The sequence below is a fragment of the Kwoniella dejecticola genome, chromosome 6 (genome assembly GCF_000512565.2).
Source record: "Kwoniella dejecticola CBS 10117 chromosome 6, complete sequence".
In the NCBI taxonomy this organism is placed as follows: Eukaryota; Fungi; Basidiomycota; class Tremellomycetes; order Tremellales; family Cryptococcaceae; genus Kwoniella; species Kwoniella dejecticola.
In genome coordinates, this window is record NC_089306.1 from 190,712 (window position 1) to 207,540 (window position 16,829).

At 48.1% G+C, this 16,829-nt stretch overlaps 3 protein-coding genes across 3 annotated transcripts; 1 reads left to right on the forward strand and 2 right to left on the reverse strand.

The window, feature by feature from the left end:
- Positions 1-1,180: 1,180 nt before the first annotated feature.
- I303_104961 (uncharacterized protein) lies at positions 1,181-11,474 on the forward strand (the record flags this gene model as incomplete). Its single annotated transcript, XM_065969072.1, has 12 exons — positions 1,181-1,636; positions 1,695-6,267; positions 6,403-6,550; positions 6,614-6,959; positions 7,025-7,321; positions 7,379-8,092; positions 8,190-8,434; positions 8,493-8,888; positions 8,978-9,896; positions 9,961-10,512; positions 10,613-11,317; positions 11,400-11,474. The coding sequence occupies 12 exons, from the start codon at positions 1,181-1,183 to the stop codon at positions 11,472-11,474; spliced, it is 9,426 nt and encodes a 3,141-aa protein (XP_065825144.1).
- A 381-nt stretch (positions 11,475-11,855) lies between these two features.
- Positions 11,856-13,430, reverse strand: I303_104962 (uncharacterized protein; the record flags this gene model as incomplete). Its single annotated transcript, XM_018408885.1, has 9 exons — positions 11,856-11,910; positions 12,058-12,270; positions 12,368-12,444; positions 12,551-12,718; positions 12,823-12,836; positions 12,936-13,089; positions 13,156-13,188; positions 13,268-13,309; positions 13,395-13,430. The coding sequence occupies 9 exons, from the start codon at positions 13,428-13,430 to the stop codon at positions 11,856-11,858; spliced, it is 792 nt and encodes a 263-aa protein (XP_018262576.1).
- A 231-nt stretch (positions 13,431-13,661) lies between these two features.
- I303_104963 (uncharacterized protein) lies at positions 13,662-16,574 on the reverse strand (the record flags this gene model as incomplete). The annotated part of the gene is made up of 12 exons (XM_018408884.1): positions 13,662-13,892; positions 13,972-14,072; positions 14,146-14,191; positions 14,258-14,504; positions 14,562-14,794; positions 14,855-14,944; positions 15,003-15,020; positions 15,076-15,187; positions 15,252-15,751; positions 15,813-16,203; positions 16,277-16,366; positions 16,459-16,574. 12 exons carry the CDS (start codon positions 16,572-16,574, stop codon positions 13,662-13,664), a joined length of 2,175 nt encoding a protein of 724 aa, XP_018262575.1.
- Between the last annotated feature and the right edge of the window lie 255 nt (positions 16,575-16,829).

The following is a 16,829-nucleotide window of genomic DNA, read 5'->3' on the forward strand; positions in this document are numbered from 1 at the left end:
GGACTGGTCGGGCTTTAGACCGGCACTTTGGGTGTAATGAGAGTCGACTGCGACTGAGTATAGTTCTTAGATCGGAACTGTATGATGTATCAATGAGATATGCGAGAAGTACTCGTATAGTGGATTGGATTCCAGTTGGAAGGCAAGGTGAAGGAAGGTTGTTGGATTTTGACTTTTTGACGCTTCTCAACGGAGTCGACATCGGCGAGAACCGCTTTAGTGTGTAGGATTAGGGATTAGGAAAGAATCCTTATTGGCCTCTTTACATTGCATTACAAATCAGTCTAATGGGGGTACTCCAGTATGTCACTCCTTTTGTACCCGCGGATTAGATAATATCGAGATGCGGCACGTGACTTGACTTCGTAATCCGGTGACGTCTCTCAACGTCGATATGTGTGAGCGGTGTGTATCAAGTTAATTTCGGAGAGACCACAGACATGAACATTGCTCTTTGTACACTCTCGCAAGGATGAACTGAATCAATTCGATACTATCTAGCCTCAGAACGATCGAAACTAAATTCGCGACGTTGGACGCGACCTGCGCATCGGGCATACATGCTCAAGAGCTCGATACATAGCCACTACCGACATATCACTTGGATATCTCACAACCTTAGGCCGGTCATCCGGTCCCTTCGAACGCAAGATATCTTATTATCCAAAATATCAAGTTACGAACGTACTCGTACGAATATGACGAAGGACACATACGCCTGATAAGTCTTGCTCGGCCCCTAAAATTACGATCGGACTCGCTTGAACCTTAATTGTCGGAATCGACTACTCTTCGTAAGTGATCTACGCACGTCTATAACCCAAATGGCGATTCGTAAGGTATGAGGACTACGGTGTGGGTGATCTCAAGATAGCCTGTGTCTGCTTCGGTCTCCTTTTTCACTTCTTCTTCACTGTCAACTGTTCTCATCGCTGTCCACATCACTCCTCACATACATCGAAACTATCATTCACATTACCTCTTGACCGTTGATCTATCCATCCATCCACCTCCCTATTGCCCGATACCTCCTGAAGCTATTCGCTAGAACAAACGCTGATACTCTGCTTACAGGTATCCTGTAACAGCCACTCCATACACATAAATCGTACAAACGGGACCAGCGTCTCGCTAACGCCCTGAGGGGCTCAGCGCTCCCGCAAACCATCATTTAATAATTATGACCGAAATCACCCAACCAACCCATATATACCTCATATCCTCCCTCGCCCTCTTCGCTATCCTTTACACCCAAGGCCTCTCCTTCGTGTGCAAAATCCCGCTCTTCTTCGCTAGGACGTCAATCGGAGTCATCTGGTCGATCACGCGATTCAGCACAAAATGGTTCTTCTACCTCATCCTCCCCTTCTTGTTCTGCCAATATTACTTCTTGTTACCCTGGGTGATACGGCGGTACATCCCTCAAGCCCGAGCTGCTCGACTTAGTATAGTCGGCGCGTTTAGAGGATTCGAATGGCACAGCTCGAAGATCACAGCTAGAGCGGAGAACGGAGCCTGGAGATGGGGTGGTAGGAAGGATGAAAGTGTCGGATATTTCATCTACAGAGTGGAAGATGTAGTTCTCAGGCTTAGTAAAGGAACGGAGAAGGTGTATGAGATCAACAAGCCTTCCGAAGTGAGTTCTGACTCGAGTCGTCTTGAAGCAGTTTTGATGCTAATGCACTGATGGACAGAAATTTACCTCATTACCCTCATCTTGCCGACTTCCACTACTCCGCTTGAAGAACAGGATATCGTCTTTCATAAGCTCCCAAAAACGCATCGATGGCTTCCTCATTCGCAACTGTATATGGGGTATTCAAGTTGCCATCCACTATATCCCCGGATTCGCTCGGTTGATCTCGATCGAATTGAAGAATTGTCGGATCATACTAGACGATTTTGAGGAAATCGAATTAGTGTTCGATGAATTCAGTTTCGGGGCAATGATCAATTTCCAAGGTGTAGTCGAAGGTGAATTAGCGAATCAACAATGTCCCACTTCTCCCTCACCATCACCTCAACCAGCTTACACGGAATTCATGCGTCAAAATCCTCTGTGCTTTTCACCCATCAGCGAACGAGGCCGACCCACATTCTCTCCCCCTTGGTCTCCCAACCTATCACCTGCCATCTCTCCGCCCATGTCTCCTACTTACGGCTCGTTGGCGATCCCCGACCCCCTCACATCAGCACCTTCCACACCGAATCGACAGGAACGGTCTTCCTCCAGATTAGCAGATGCCAGACGAAGGGCTTCCGTGTTAAGTAGTAGCACATCTGCTACAGCAGGATACGTCTGGAATAGGGTCACGGGACGATTATATGGCTCGGTCACAGGTACAGCTTCAATCATGAATTTGCGGCTCGTCCAACCTAAACTTTCGACCGAACCGATTCAGCCTCAAACTCCCCTGCATTCGACTTCATTCCGGTCGATACATGCTCTACTCCGCCATAATACCTCGACAGCACCTCATTCACACGATGAAACATACACGACGCTTATAGGCGTAAAAGGACGAACGAAGGCGGCTCTCGGACTTGGATTTGGACCGAAGAAAGGGCTATGGGGAGAAGATACCCTTGATGGACAAATAGAGGCTGGAGAGATCAAGGGAAACGTGGAAGCGCTTCAAGGTCTGCTTGCGAAAGTGCAAGCGAAAAGGAGTATGCAGGACAAGCCTGTGGTGAAACCAGGGAAAACGCCAATATGGAGTTCTCGCGATTGGAAGCGGACTATTCTCCGAGCTATCAAGTCGGTCAATGTCAACTTGCAGCAGTTATCTCTGGTCCACTACCTCATCTCTCCGTCCGATCCTGACAACGATGACGATCGATACACCGTATCTGTCGACTTGACCCAATTCGAAGTCAAGCTCACGGCGGCAGATGCATCCAACAATGATAGAGCTCGAAATGCCTTCGGTACAAATTCAGCGCCCGAATCCAAGATCCGTGGAGTAGGGTTCGACTTTGCCTGGGAGAGCGTGAGCTTAGACTGTCTTGCTCCCAACGAGGAGACTGAGGAGAAGAGCCAATTGTTCATCGTTCAGAATGGATCGTTAGACGGCTTCTCATCATGGAGACCAGCAGGCTGGAGGCGGGAAGAGCTGCTTTTCTCGTCTGATCCCAATCTCGCTCTGATAGTTGCCCGTGGAGAGGTGGGATCCGTCAACACGGCAATCGATCTCCAACTGCTCCATGAGCTCGGAGCAGCCTGGCGCACCACTCATCCGCACAAAGAGAAGGCTGAAAAAGCGGTACACCACGTACAGGATCGATCGCAACCGAATCTTCCACCTAGGTTGCGTATGGTCTTCGACGTAGGGCACATGTCCGCCCACCTGGCTGATCGGCTTTCTGAAAACACCACGGCGCTCACTGTGGACTCGGATGGTATGCATTTCGGCTGTTTCACAGCCTTCTCCGACTTGATTGGTAGAAGGAGAGACAAGACTTCCACCAGACAAGCTTTTCAAGACGAAGATAAGATCCGCGAAAATCGGGAGCAATGCAAAGATTTCAACATTGCCCTGCCTCCTGCGGAACTCCCTTCGAATACAAGACGGTCCACCAATCGACCACAAGCTGTACTCTATGACGACTATTCCATCTCTCTCAAGGGCGACGCGCAGATGAATATCGAGCCCCTGCGAATCAAGATCAAATTGTCAGACGATGTCTTCTCGGACTTGGCCACGATTGGCAGATTGCACGGAACAGTGCAGGGCGATGTGTTTGGTAAACAGACACTAATGGACAAGATTGGACGATACGAGACCGCGTCTTTCGACTGGTCGTCGTTATCATCGAGCCTTGATCTGGGTATAGATGAAGGTATACACGTCAATCTGTGGAGGACAGAGGTTATCGATGCTCTGATTGCCATGGGAAAGGCTCATAGGCAAGGATCGCCTTCTGAGCCTGCTCAAGCTGCGGAACGTCGACAAAAGCCCATCATCGCCCGACTACCCTCTGGCATATCAGCGAGATTCTCCCTTGGTACGATCAACCTCTTCCTGGGACATGAGGACATAAATCCTCACTTGAAAACGCGGAATGGTCCACCAATACGTGGTACTTGGATACAGACTTCAGCAGTGTTCGAATACGCTCTATACACGCATTATGCTCAAGCTTTCCCATGGCGACATCAACTCACCGCTCCTATGCGTGCGAAACTACAATTGCCAGAAGATATCACGGTACAAGCCTTGGCATTCGCCAGCAGGTATCGATCAGATGGAGGCAATGCAGCTTTGACTTCCCTTGTAGTAGAAGATTTTGTCGTTCAACCTATATACAACGGTGAAAAGCTCGATAGTCGAGGAGGAACAACCCAAAAATTGTTATTCAAGTCTTTGCCTCATCAACCCGCGGTTCCTGATCAATGCCATTGGGGTACACAACGTATTTGGGCAAGATTAAAAGCTGTACGAGACGAGGAGATGCGAAATGCCCATGAAGGGTCACACGAGAATGTCACCCTTCGACCATTGGAAGAATACATTCCTAAATTAGGATACGATGTTCCTCCGATCGAGGTTAGCGGTACGGACCAAGCTCAACGTCCTTGTTTGCGGATCCGCAATTCCAGACTTCACCTGACGATACAGCAGACTCGAGCCGATGCGCCAACCGAGATCAAGATCACTAGCAGATTAGACAATGTTGGTATACTCAGCAATCATTCGCATATCTACTGCATCCTTCATACAGCCTTGACCATCAAGAATCTCATCGATGGATGGAAGCGGTCTAAAAACCCCTCCGAATCCCTTCGAAAGCCTTTGAACATCAGTATGGGTATACTCGTACCCAACCTGACTGCTCATCTCGCGTTCCCCATAAAGGAACAGCTATACGTCTATTCCTCTCAGATATCCTTCACTAAACCACCCTCTCAGGGTATTTCGGTTTCTGCGGATCAAGCCTTGATATATGTACCCAGTCCCACGATGGTCGGAGACTGGGAAGAGCTGGGCAGAATCAAGAGATTATCCGCGACCATGTCTGATCCGAGTCAACCTTCGGTCGTCTACCCAAAGATTGAGGCTATAAGGGTTAGATTACCCCATCGATACCTCATGAACGCCTTGATCCTCGATATCAATGTCACGATCAAAGCGCTCAAGCTTCTCATGAAGAACTTCTTCCGCTCCAAATCTCGAGGATTCTCGACTCGACATGTCTCTACGCCCGAGCAACCCAAGCGTATACCGACTATCAGTCTGTCTGTGGGATACATATCGCTGGAAGCGAAAGATGACCCTGCTGATACGAATCTCAATCTGATTTGGCGAGCGGGATTCCTCGAACAGGCTAAACGAAATAATCTTGAAGATGCCTTTGCGAAGAAGATAACCTTGATGAACAGCTCGAACTCGTCTTCCGAAGACAGCCTCAACGGGAACGCCAATGGGAATGCGCGAACCGATCCAAAATTGACCAAGAAAGCTACGGTCGACGTTGAAGATGCTCGATATCGACTTGACGTGTACCTAGCGAGTAATTGGATACGGCGGATGAAAGCTGCCAAGCGAGAACAACGTCGACGAGAAGCAATGACGCTTAAACCCATGCACGGCTGTGGACCGAACATCAAATTACCTATCAACATTGTCCCTTCCTCTCAAACTGCTCCATTATTCCGGGCGACTTTCGAGAACGTTAATTTCACAGTCAGTAATCCGGGGCTGAGTAGAGACGATATCATACGATACATGGGTAAAGTCTCGTCGCCCTTCGAAGAGGGGACTGAATTTGCTTTGATGGTACCCTTGAAACTCGATTGGACGATGAGCGAAGCCAAATTCACTTTACGTGATTATCCATTACCCCTCCTTAAAATCCCACCGACGGAGAAAGATAGACTCGAGCCTTCGTACCGGATGGGCTGCAATCTGATCATTGCTGAAGAATATGCGGATGAAGATTCGACCTTTTATGTTCCGGTAGAAGTACTTCCTGATGGATGTGGAGGAGAAAATTATGGAGGATTAACCTTGGATATAGCCAAGACGATCATGCCTGTGAAAATGTATGGTGAACCCCATTTCAAGGTGAATAGTAAACGGACGACGGAGTTTACTTGGGGAATGTCATATCAATTTGCGATTCAGGATTTCGTTAAAGTGATAGAAACGCTAAGTCACCCGCCGAGAGACCCGTCCCCGAAACTAGGTAGTTTCGATAAGATGAGATTGGTCTGTCATTTGAAACCTGTAGTAGAATTTGAGGGACCGGTGCATCTGCATTTGAAAGGTATGTCCAAGACCTTCCTTCCTTTCATCCATCTCGGTGATTTCTCCTTCCCTTACCCCTCCCTCTCTTCTTGCTGTCCACGCTTACTTCTTCTTTCTTGATGTCGATCACATATGCTAACTCGGTATTCTGCAGGCACTTTCGATCCGTACTTAATATCTGGCCTTGGAGCTGGATTTGCCCTTGCTTGGAAAGGCAATACCAAGTTCCTGATCAATCAGCCAAACGAAGATAGGGAGGCCTTGCAGATTGTAGCAGATACTCTCCTAGTAGCTATACCAGAGTACGTTCATTTGTGTCCCTCACGTCCTCATACATCATGCTGATGACTAATTCCGTGGAACAGCTTGACCGCACTGAACGACAGCGCAGCTACTGGATCCACGACTCATTCAGACGATTCGCCGCCGCCGCACACTCCCAGCGCGAATGGCATCGATCCTGATGAATCTGAATCTTCGTTGATCAATCGGAGATACACGAAGCCCTGTGCCAAATTTGTTGGCGGGACTAAAGTCGGATTCGGCTTCGGACGAGAACGCACTTGTAAACCATGGGATTGTCAACAAGGATGCGGAGATACGGATAATCACCTGCATCGGAAATGCAGGATCTTCGATTTCTTACCTCATCAGAAAGTCATCCTGAAATCGCCTCAAGCGATACATAGGTTGGAGAGGCAGCTTGGCAGGGTGAGTGGGACCGGGCTAATAAAATCGGTCCCAGGGCCATGTCGCTGATGAAAGGATACTTGCAGCCCGTCGACTCGTACGAAGGATTCCGAAGTGATTATACCCATTTCTCCGTCTCCATCATCGCTCCTACCAAGCCCTCAGTCAATGACCGACCTCAAAACGAAGATCCGTCCCAAGTCAACAGCTTGCATTGTACCCCCAAGGCGATGCACCATTTCCTACGATGGTGGGACCTCTTCCATCATATCACCTGGTTGCCCACACGAGAAGGACCTACCGAGGGTGGCGATCCAGGTAGTCTGTTCATTGGATCTCGTAAGAAGTCCAAGAAGGAGAGTAAACCTATAGCGACTATAAAAGTGAGTAGCTTGAACGTCCTGGATGGGCAATATATCCATGCTGATGCTGGTCATTAGTACCGATTTGATCTGCGACCACTCTACGTCTCTCATATCTATCCTCAAGTCACGAAAGAGCTCTGGGCTCAAGGTAAATCCGAATCGCTTGGTATCAAAGTCCGAGCTGGCCGGATCCTCTTTGACGCCCATTCGAGAATACAAGAACGGACGATATGGCACGAAGAGCTCAAAGTTCTCCGAAATACACCGCATAAACCACTGTATGCCGCTGATGTAGTAGCAGATGATTTGGTCATCGTTGGAATCAGGGCTCATTTCGCAGAAAGAGTCAAGTTGGATGCTCAGAAGTACGAGCAGATGCCTCGCTCAACGGAGTTGCCGAAGGAAACGAAGATGTGGTTTGACTTGACGGATTACATTGATGCGGATAGGAAACCGTTAGATGAGGATCCTCAAGTGGAGATTGTCGATTTTGGAGATTGTCCGCATGTCTACTTCTGCAGAAGAACTAATTCGAAAGATCTAAATTCGGACCTACACCCCCACAACAACACCAACAGCAACGCTAATGGCAAAGGCAGTGGTGACGAAGCACCGTCGAAGAGAAAGGGGATTGAGACTAGTAAATTTGGATTTGAAAAAACGCATCATTGTTATCTTGACGAAGCTGAGTCAAGAACCGAAGTGGATAAGAGAGTAACTCAGAAACGGATTTCGGAGCTGCAGAATAGGTTGGAGAGTTATCCGACGGCTGATAATGCTGAGTTCGAGGTGAGTTGATTGAGTCATACCATGCATTTTTCCCTCTCTTGCTTGTCTGTCCCAAACAAATTCTTTGGCACAACATGCTGATATGAAACTCATACAGAACGACTCGACGATCACTCGAAACGCTATCAAGCTGCTCGAACGATATCTCGCCACTGTAGAGCGTGATAGTCCTGATCAATATGATGCGTCCGGAAGACGTACATCACCCGAACGGGAATTCCAGGATACCGTCGAGGTCCAATCTCCCCGACTGTTCTACAACGACGTCAGTCGTCCGTTACTTTGGTCTTACGCTTACTCAGTCAGCGATAGGCGGAAAGAGGAGTACCATGTCTCGCACAAGTAAGCCTTCCTCACTCAAACTACAGGCATGACGATCATGCTGATGACTATCTATAAGATCGCTACGCGAATATCGAGAGAATTTCGTCAAGCGTAAACAGAGATATCTACAAGCTATGGAAGACCACGAAGAGCGGGGCGATAACACGGTACCTGAAGATATGGTTGGCGAATTGGCTCAATCTGTAATTGAGAAGCCCCTTGATTCGATATTCAAGATTCTCAACGTGGACAACCATCGAGAACCCATTGAAGCTGCAAAAGTGGGATTACCGGATGATGTCGTCCTCAAACCCAAATGGCAGATATCGATTTTCAAACCTCAAATTGCTCTTCGATCTAATGCTAGCGAAAACGCAATCGTGCTGCTGGCTGTGCAGGAAGCTTCTATCAAGAGATTCGCTGTGGAGGATCCGGAGTCTGTTGATAGTGTAACGTCGGATGTCCTTACCAGGTAAGACCGTCCGCCTTGCGCTTCTCAATGCCAAACCAGTCTGCATCGCCGGATGATTGCTAAGGCTATCGCTGATCTTGTCATGATAGATCATACGCACTGCTCAAAGACGTTCAAGCATTCTACCCAACTACCGAAGCGCTCAATAGGGAGAGATCAGGTCCGGCATCGCGTGCACTTGACTTCGTACCCCTCGAGATCTTCCTAGATGCAAGAAGTCAAGCTACGGACTACGATCGAATTCTCCTCCGGACGGATATCGCTGGATCTTACGACCAGTTCAACAGGATCAGAATCCCGAGACAATTGAAATGGCCTAAAGCTTATAATGCGAATGGGGACTTGGTCGAGCATCTCAGGATACATCAAGATCTGATGACGATCATCACACCGCAAATCAAGCTTTTCGCCACGTCGAAACATTACGATGCGCTTTATACCGTCATCACGGATCTCCTTATATACTCTGACCCGGATCATCAACATCGAGCTCAAGCGGTCAAGGATTTCAGTCGACAGTTCGATTCAGCCGATCGAGATGCAAACAGATTACTCATCGATATCCATACCCTTCAACAGACTATGCGACACCTCATGGAGCTTCAACGAGGATATGAGACGAATCTCGAAAGACTCGAAGAAGCCGGTAAAGACGAGTTGTTCAAAATTAGAGCGGACTTGGCTGAAGGATACGAATCTCTCTACACTATCAATGCCCTGATCGCCAATACTCTAGCCAAAGACGACGCGCGGGCCTTCCTCAAGAATGCTCTCCGCCTCGATGTCAGACTGCGAGAAGTATCCTGGAAGATGTTGAAAGATGATTGTATCTCATCTTTGGCCCAAGTCTCGATCGGCAACGCCCTTTGCTCGTACAGTAACAACAAGAACGGTTCGACAGACTGCGCGCTCGTGCTTGGAAACGTCTTGGTCAACAGTCTCGCACCTGATGCGAAGTACGATGGTATGATTGTCAGCCAAGATGATTCGTCATCCAAGAAGAAAGCTGTAAGTGCGATCTTAGCTTCGAGAAGTATATAACATGAAACTGATGTTTGCTCCTCAATCGTAGAAACCCCCCTTCGCCAAAGTATACTGGAGCTCTTACCCGCCTATAGGAGGTATACCTGTATTCCCTGAAGTCGACGTCGAATTGGCCAGTGTGCGATTTGGTATAGAAGAGAGAGTAGGCCATCAATTTGTCGATTACATCTTCTCAGATCGGATCAGAAGAAGACGTGAACAAGCCAAAAAGCAAGCTACGTCCAACACTAACGGTCATGGGAATGCTCAAGCAAATGGGACTTCATCTAAGAATGCCAAAGCCGACAACGCAGAGACCATGTCGATACGATCCACGTCGACTCGCGGGCTTCCTCAAAATGGATCAACTTCGACCGATGATTTGGCAGTACCTACTTCTAACCCCGGTGCAAGAAACGAGCTGTACCCATTGTCCAGATCGAGATCCCAAGTGTCGATCAATTCGCATACCAACGACATGGACAAATTATCTTCGTTCAACAACAACGATGATGCGAAGCTCATGAGGGAACGAGCGTCGGTCAATAGGTATTTCGGCAAGATCAGCTTTCACCGTATGAACCTGACTTTGAGTTACACCGTGAGTATTGTCTACCTCCTGTTCGAGATCTTCTCGCTAGATAAGTAGACAAGTATCAAACTGCAAAGGTCATCTCGCTGATGATCTTAATCGAATACAGAGTGACGACTCGAGGAAACATGGTGCTTTGACTGTACCTGACTGTGTCAACTTCAACTTCAAAGCCCCCGATCTAGTCTACACAGGCAAATACTGGGTCCCCGAAGAAATCTTTGAGCACGTCAAACGAGATTTAAAATCGGCTGCATTCGCCCAGTGGACCGATATCTTACCTCAATTATGGAAAAACACATCTATCTTCAAATCGAAGAAGACTCTCCGGTCCCTGACGGAACGTACGACAAAAGTCGTAGGAAGTAGTCTGCCTTCACCTTTGAAACATATCACAACCCATACATCGACATCGACTTCTTCTTCGCCGCATGACAAGGAGGAAGCATTGGACAGGTCTAAATCGTCATCACGATCTGAGAATATCATCTCACCTATCACATCTTCGACTTCGCACTCGCACTCTCACTCGAACCCGCACTCTAGTCCATTGATAATAAAACGAGATACACTAGATTCGAACCTCTCTTCCCCTTCAAATGGTCATGGCTACAGAAACGGAAATGGAAACAGATCTGTAAGATCGATCAAGTCGACTTCACCTGGCGTGAAGTCGGATGAAAGTACAGATGAAGACGATGCGTCTGGAACTGGATCTACCGGCAGACATAAGGAGAAGGGTTTGAAGGGATTATTGGGCAAATTCAGCATGGGACATAATACCAGGAATCAGAATAACCATTCGGCAGATGAGGTGAGTGATGCCTAACATACTCCGTCCATCACAGCATAATATCTGGAGGGTCTTTATGCTAACTATTGCGATAATTTCGCAGTTGTCAAGATCTAAATCTAGAGGAGGGTCGATCGAACGGATGATCCAACAATCCACCTCTTCGCTGAATACATGATCACATCATCTAGCCATCAAGCCAAGGACGATCTGAATTCGGTAGACAGGTTATTTCGACAATGAGCATTCCGCTTCTTGAAACACTTTGTAGCATTTTTACTTTCTTCCATGGTCTGGTCTTCGTCGCATGACCCAACCGGGTCCATCTTTATCTTAGATTGGACATCACCTAGCGATTTCGACAAACATTTCGGCATTTTGACTTTGTTCCGCAATTGATATAGATTTTTTGTTGTATATACTTGATATCAAGCATGCATGATACGTATGACAGACAGCGATTGCACCATTACAATTTCCTTCCTTCATGATAGTAGACAAAGGATATAGCAGAGTTACACTCATCGGCATATAAAGGGTGATGACAGTATCTTCCATTTTACAGTTTAGCTTGAGTAGCTACTAATGAACCACCATCAATCGGAATAACAGTCCTATGATCCAAGCAAATGTATCAACATCAGCTCCACTATATGATATGACATTGAGAATGGTGTCATCAATCTCCCAGGTTGTGCTCAACAGGGAACTGAAACTGGTGCGTTTCCTGATGGATCATGGGAGAGCTTTTCGATACGTACCCAGTCACCCATTCTCCACCTTTGGAAGATAACCACAAACAAGCGGCCGCTACATCGTGCGGCGCACCTATCCTCTTCATTGGTAGACTCTCGGCTAGGACGCTCTCGAAGTTGTCCAGAGTGAATTTCATCATTCTGGATCGGAAAGGACCGAGGGCGAGGGTGTTGACTGTTATGTCGGGGCCGAGGCGGGTCGAGAGGTGTTTGGATAGTCTGTGGAGACAATGATAAAGGGGAACCATAATCAGCTCAAGGATCTGAGTAGACTTTAGACTTTGAAAGTTGGATCAAGGTGACGACGACGACGTACTGATGTAGAGCAGCTTTTGACGCCGAGTAAGCGTATGTCTCCAACCCAGGAGGATTGACGCCGTTGATGGAACCAATCTGTAACATAGCATCGCCGAGAGTGAGCGTGATGATCATCAAAATTGAGACAGACAGGGAGAGAACATCTTCCCTCACTGATATTCAAATTCATGCTCTCACTCACATTGATTATCCTTCCTACTTGACCCTCCTCCTTCGCCTTGCTCAATAGCGGTACGAGCTTCTGCGTCAGAGTGAAGACACGCTGCACGTTGAGAGTCATCAATTTCGTAAATGCTGAATCGGGGTATGTTGCTAGTTCTTCGCCCCATGTTGCTCCGGAGTTGTTCACCTACACCAAAGAGAAAGAGAAGATCAACGTCAGCTATTGGTTGTTCGTCTGACAGCGGTTAATGAGGGAATGAGCTGGCGGAAATAAATTGTATTGGGACGTACAAGTACATGCAAAACTATATGGGTCATTACATGTGGAAGATCCCAGAGGTCAGTTCAGCGATCTATGTTCATCAGGTCTCCCCTGTACGATTCACCACCGAAAGATGACCCACCTTTCTCCCGTTTATCCAATTCTGATACGACCCTCAAGCATTCCTCATATTTCGACAGATCCGCCGGTAAGGCCAGGCACTGTCCTGGTCCGTCTTTGGTGAGTCGACTAGCTGTCTCTTCGCATGCTTTCGCGTCCCGCGAAGATATGTACACCTAAAGCTAGCCTGTCAGAGTGAGGTGTCCCTGCACCGGCAAGGTTGCGTAAATGAGTCAACCTACTTTCGCTCCATTCGCTACGAAGCCAGCTGCGATCTGCATTGCAGTGACTTCGCTTAGCCCCCGTGCATCGACTGAGACTAAGACACAATAATGAGGTCGTAAGGATACGCACCATCTCTCCTACACCTCTTCCACCGCCTGTGACCAACACAACCTGTTCATCGGCAGCACGTCAGCGGATTCCACTTTTGGCGCAACGAGCGATGTCGCGCGCGAAGGAGAAGGGGGACTTGGCTCACTTTGCCCTTGACGTCGAACAAGCTCTGTATATCCATCTTGGCGTTCTTCAGTGCCGCTGACTTGATCTCATACAGAAGACGACGAAGTCTACACGAATGATTCTGAAGTTGTCCGATGCCGCTAATGTTTATATTTCGTGGACCATTGACATGGACCGCATGCTCGGCTATCAGGGCTCCGTATTTACCGGAATCACCGGACTATGGTGGAGCTGGACCAGACCATAAGATATCGATTGCATGGTACAGCGGAAGACATACAACAATCTAGCTACTCTGGAAGTCCTGCCATTGGAAATTATTATCATTGAACATCATACCCCAGATATCCTGCATATCGTTAGTCGGATCGACCCAAGGCCAGGCAGATGTAGATATCTCCGCATTGGTGACTGGGTTGGCTCTCGGCAATTCATATTCAGTCTGCAAGTTGACCAGTATATTTCGCGTTGTACCCGCTTCCAGCCAGGTCAAACTGAGTTGAGCCATGAAGTCGACCTAAAACGCATCTCACACTCGTCAATACACATTGATAATTGATCGGGGCGTGCCTTGTCTTTGGAAAAGGTATACCCACACATTGGTCAAAATTCCGTTTGTGCTCTTCGTTTCCGTTCATTGCGGAGGGTTCTGCTATGCGAAGTAAAAAGATGGTTGCTGCTCCGAAAATGACGTTGACTACAAGTCATACCACACCCGAGGTCAGTACCGATTGAGAATCTACAACGTGGTCAGCTTGTCGTGGACTTACTCATGTTATGGTGAGCGAAGCGTGTTTGATGTGTCCGTTTAAATACCTGAAAGGCAGATCGAGATTAGCAATGTTCACTAATTTTTGAACGGAGTGAGTTAATTGGACTCACGTGCAGAAGATCCAGGATGCTGACGGCTGATTGATTGCATCTCTCCGCAGACTCATGTCGATGTCCACGATAGAAAGGTCGATGTATGAAAATCACGGTCAGATGATAGTACATGTGAAGCAGCAAAATATGCGGTAAAGGGGTCATTTCGGCGGGACGTAAGGGGAATTGTCGATACCAATCGTCTAGCTTCCGTGAGACGGCGTCAAGGCTTTCTTCCTGTCTTCCTCTTGTCGTTGGAGTGTACCTGAAGTCGAGTGATCCAATGTCAGGACTGCCCCAAAAACGACAGACGGGAACTCACAAGGTTTCAAGCACGGATCTGCAGATCCCGGCCAGCCGCGTCATCCAGTGAAATGTGGTGGATCTCATTGATCTGACCCCTATTCCGCCCACATTGTAGGCATTCGTGACACCAGACGAAGAAAGGGACGGAGCGATCCACAAAGTATCGTCCATAGTCGGATCAATAGTAGGAGGTGGAACTTCAGTGGGAGACTCGAACATAGGTTGACGTCCAGCCGCCAAAGCTCGCAGCTAGGTAGTTCATGCATCAGCCGGACGAGCGCCTAAGCTTGCTCTGCGCAGGTGACTCACAGTGTCGGATATGTATATTGACCAGAACGCGTATTCACGCAAGTTTCGTTCTTTCTCACTTATCAAGCCTCTGCTGACATAGTCGGCGCACTATGGTAAGATGACGTGGTCAGGCTGATCCACTTGACGATCAGGCGGGAAAACTTACGTTGACATTCAGACCAAGCTGAAGCCAAAATTCAGCGCTGGTTTCGGTTCATACGCTCGTGGATCACACTCACAGCATGCACTCCGGCAATCGCCATCCCGCTATAGAGATATCCAGTCGCTACCTGTCGATGGCCCTGACTTATCGATTGCTCCATCAAAGACCCCCTTACAAAGTGGACACATCTGATCAAACAGCTCAGCCGGGGCCCGACTTATGAGAGGATAAGAGGGTACGATAGACACTCACGTCGCATATAGATTGTACGCTCGAAGGGAGCTTAGCGCAGTATGATCGCATTCCTCCAGCAGTAAAGGCATGCAATGCTGTATGAAAATAGCTTCGAACGTTTTCATCAGAGTCGGATGTTCATGCTTAATCATCCGTAATCCAAAATATATAGCACAGCAATGCAATAATGGTGAATAGCTTGCTGTGCGAGTTTGTACGGGTCTTGACTGCGTCGCCGCTCTGACGAGATTACAGCGATTGAGATCGGCAAGAAAGGCCGGCATATCGATAGTCACTCCCCAGGGAGCGTAGAACGCGCCGAAATAGTCCATAGCTTGGTCATGGGTGGATTTACTGATATTGATGGAAGATGGAAGGTTGTGTGACCAGTCTATCCAGTCCCCACTTTGCAGTTCCAACGCAGCAGGCGATTCATTCTGCGTTTGTCGGGGACTCGTACATGTCCACAGAGACGTTGGACCGTACTGCAACAACGCGCCAGCGGCTTCTTCCACCCTCTTGAGCATCACATCAGCTTATCAACTTAAACCCTTCGCATGATCTCAGCCTGGAGCTCACCTGGAATCGCTCGTACCCGTTTGTCCCGCCTAGATTTCTCAGCCGTGTTGAGGCGACGGGCGATACACCAGAATCAGAATGTTCGCGAAAGCTAGAAGAGCCTAGATCTTGCATTGGTTGTGCGGGAGTCTCCGTCATCGTCCAGCTTGGTCCAGCATCAGCGGCCACTAGTTGGAATCCAGCGTCGACCCCGTTAGAAGGTTGTGTCATGGTATCCATTTGCGGCTGTATAGGGTTCGACGATTCCCCATTGTAAGGCTGATTGATACTGGGTTGAGCCTGCTGTTGGTTTGGTTGATTTAGACCGGCTGTATTCTTCAACAGGTCTTCTATGAGCTTCTCGAATCTGTCCATCCTCGTATTGAGCTCTTCCATATGCTCTTGGTGGGTCCTATGCACAACAAAAGAGTCAGTCGGCTCTCGATGATATGATGATCAGTTATAGGTGCTGAGGTATTGCTCACTTTCGCTTATCTTCATCTTTGTACTCGCACGGACAATTTCTTTCCTTGCATACTCCACAGAGGGGATACTGACCATCGCACCGTATCTTTCTGTCGACCAATAGTGGATGCGAGTGTGAAATAGTCAGCTTTGATAGCCCTGATGAGGGTACCCATGGGGTTGAAGGATGCAGGAAACGCACCGCCGACGACAATTATCGCATGCTCTAGACGTGTGTGTCGCTCGCTTACTCTGCGATGCAGGCTGTACGGACCCTTCTTGGGATGACGAGTCGGTTGCTTTGCGCTTGGGTGGCATCGTACTCCGTCTCACACGAATGGATGTCAACAAACCAGGAACGTAACGGAAAAGAAGAGAAAGAAACAGGTTGATGAGTTCGGGAAATGCGAACCGTGTGATATATAGTTACAGTATTGGCGATAAGCGTTCAGGGTCAAAATAGCGACCAAAGCGCCGTCGAGAAAATAAACATAAAATTCAAATTAGCATGCGAGCAGAAGTGCCCTTCTTTTGGGAGAGCAGAGAATTGCCAAAAAAGGATGTCAACAGGAT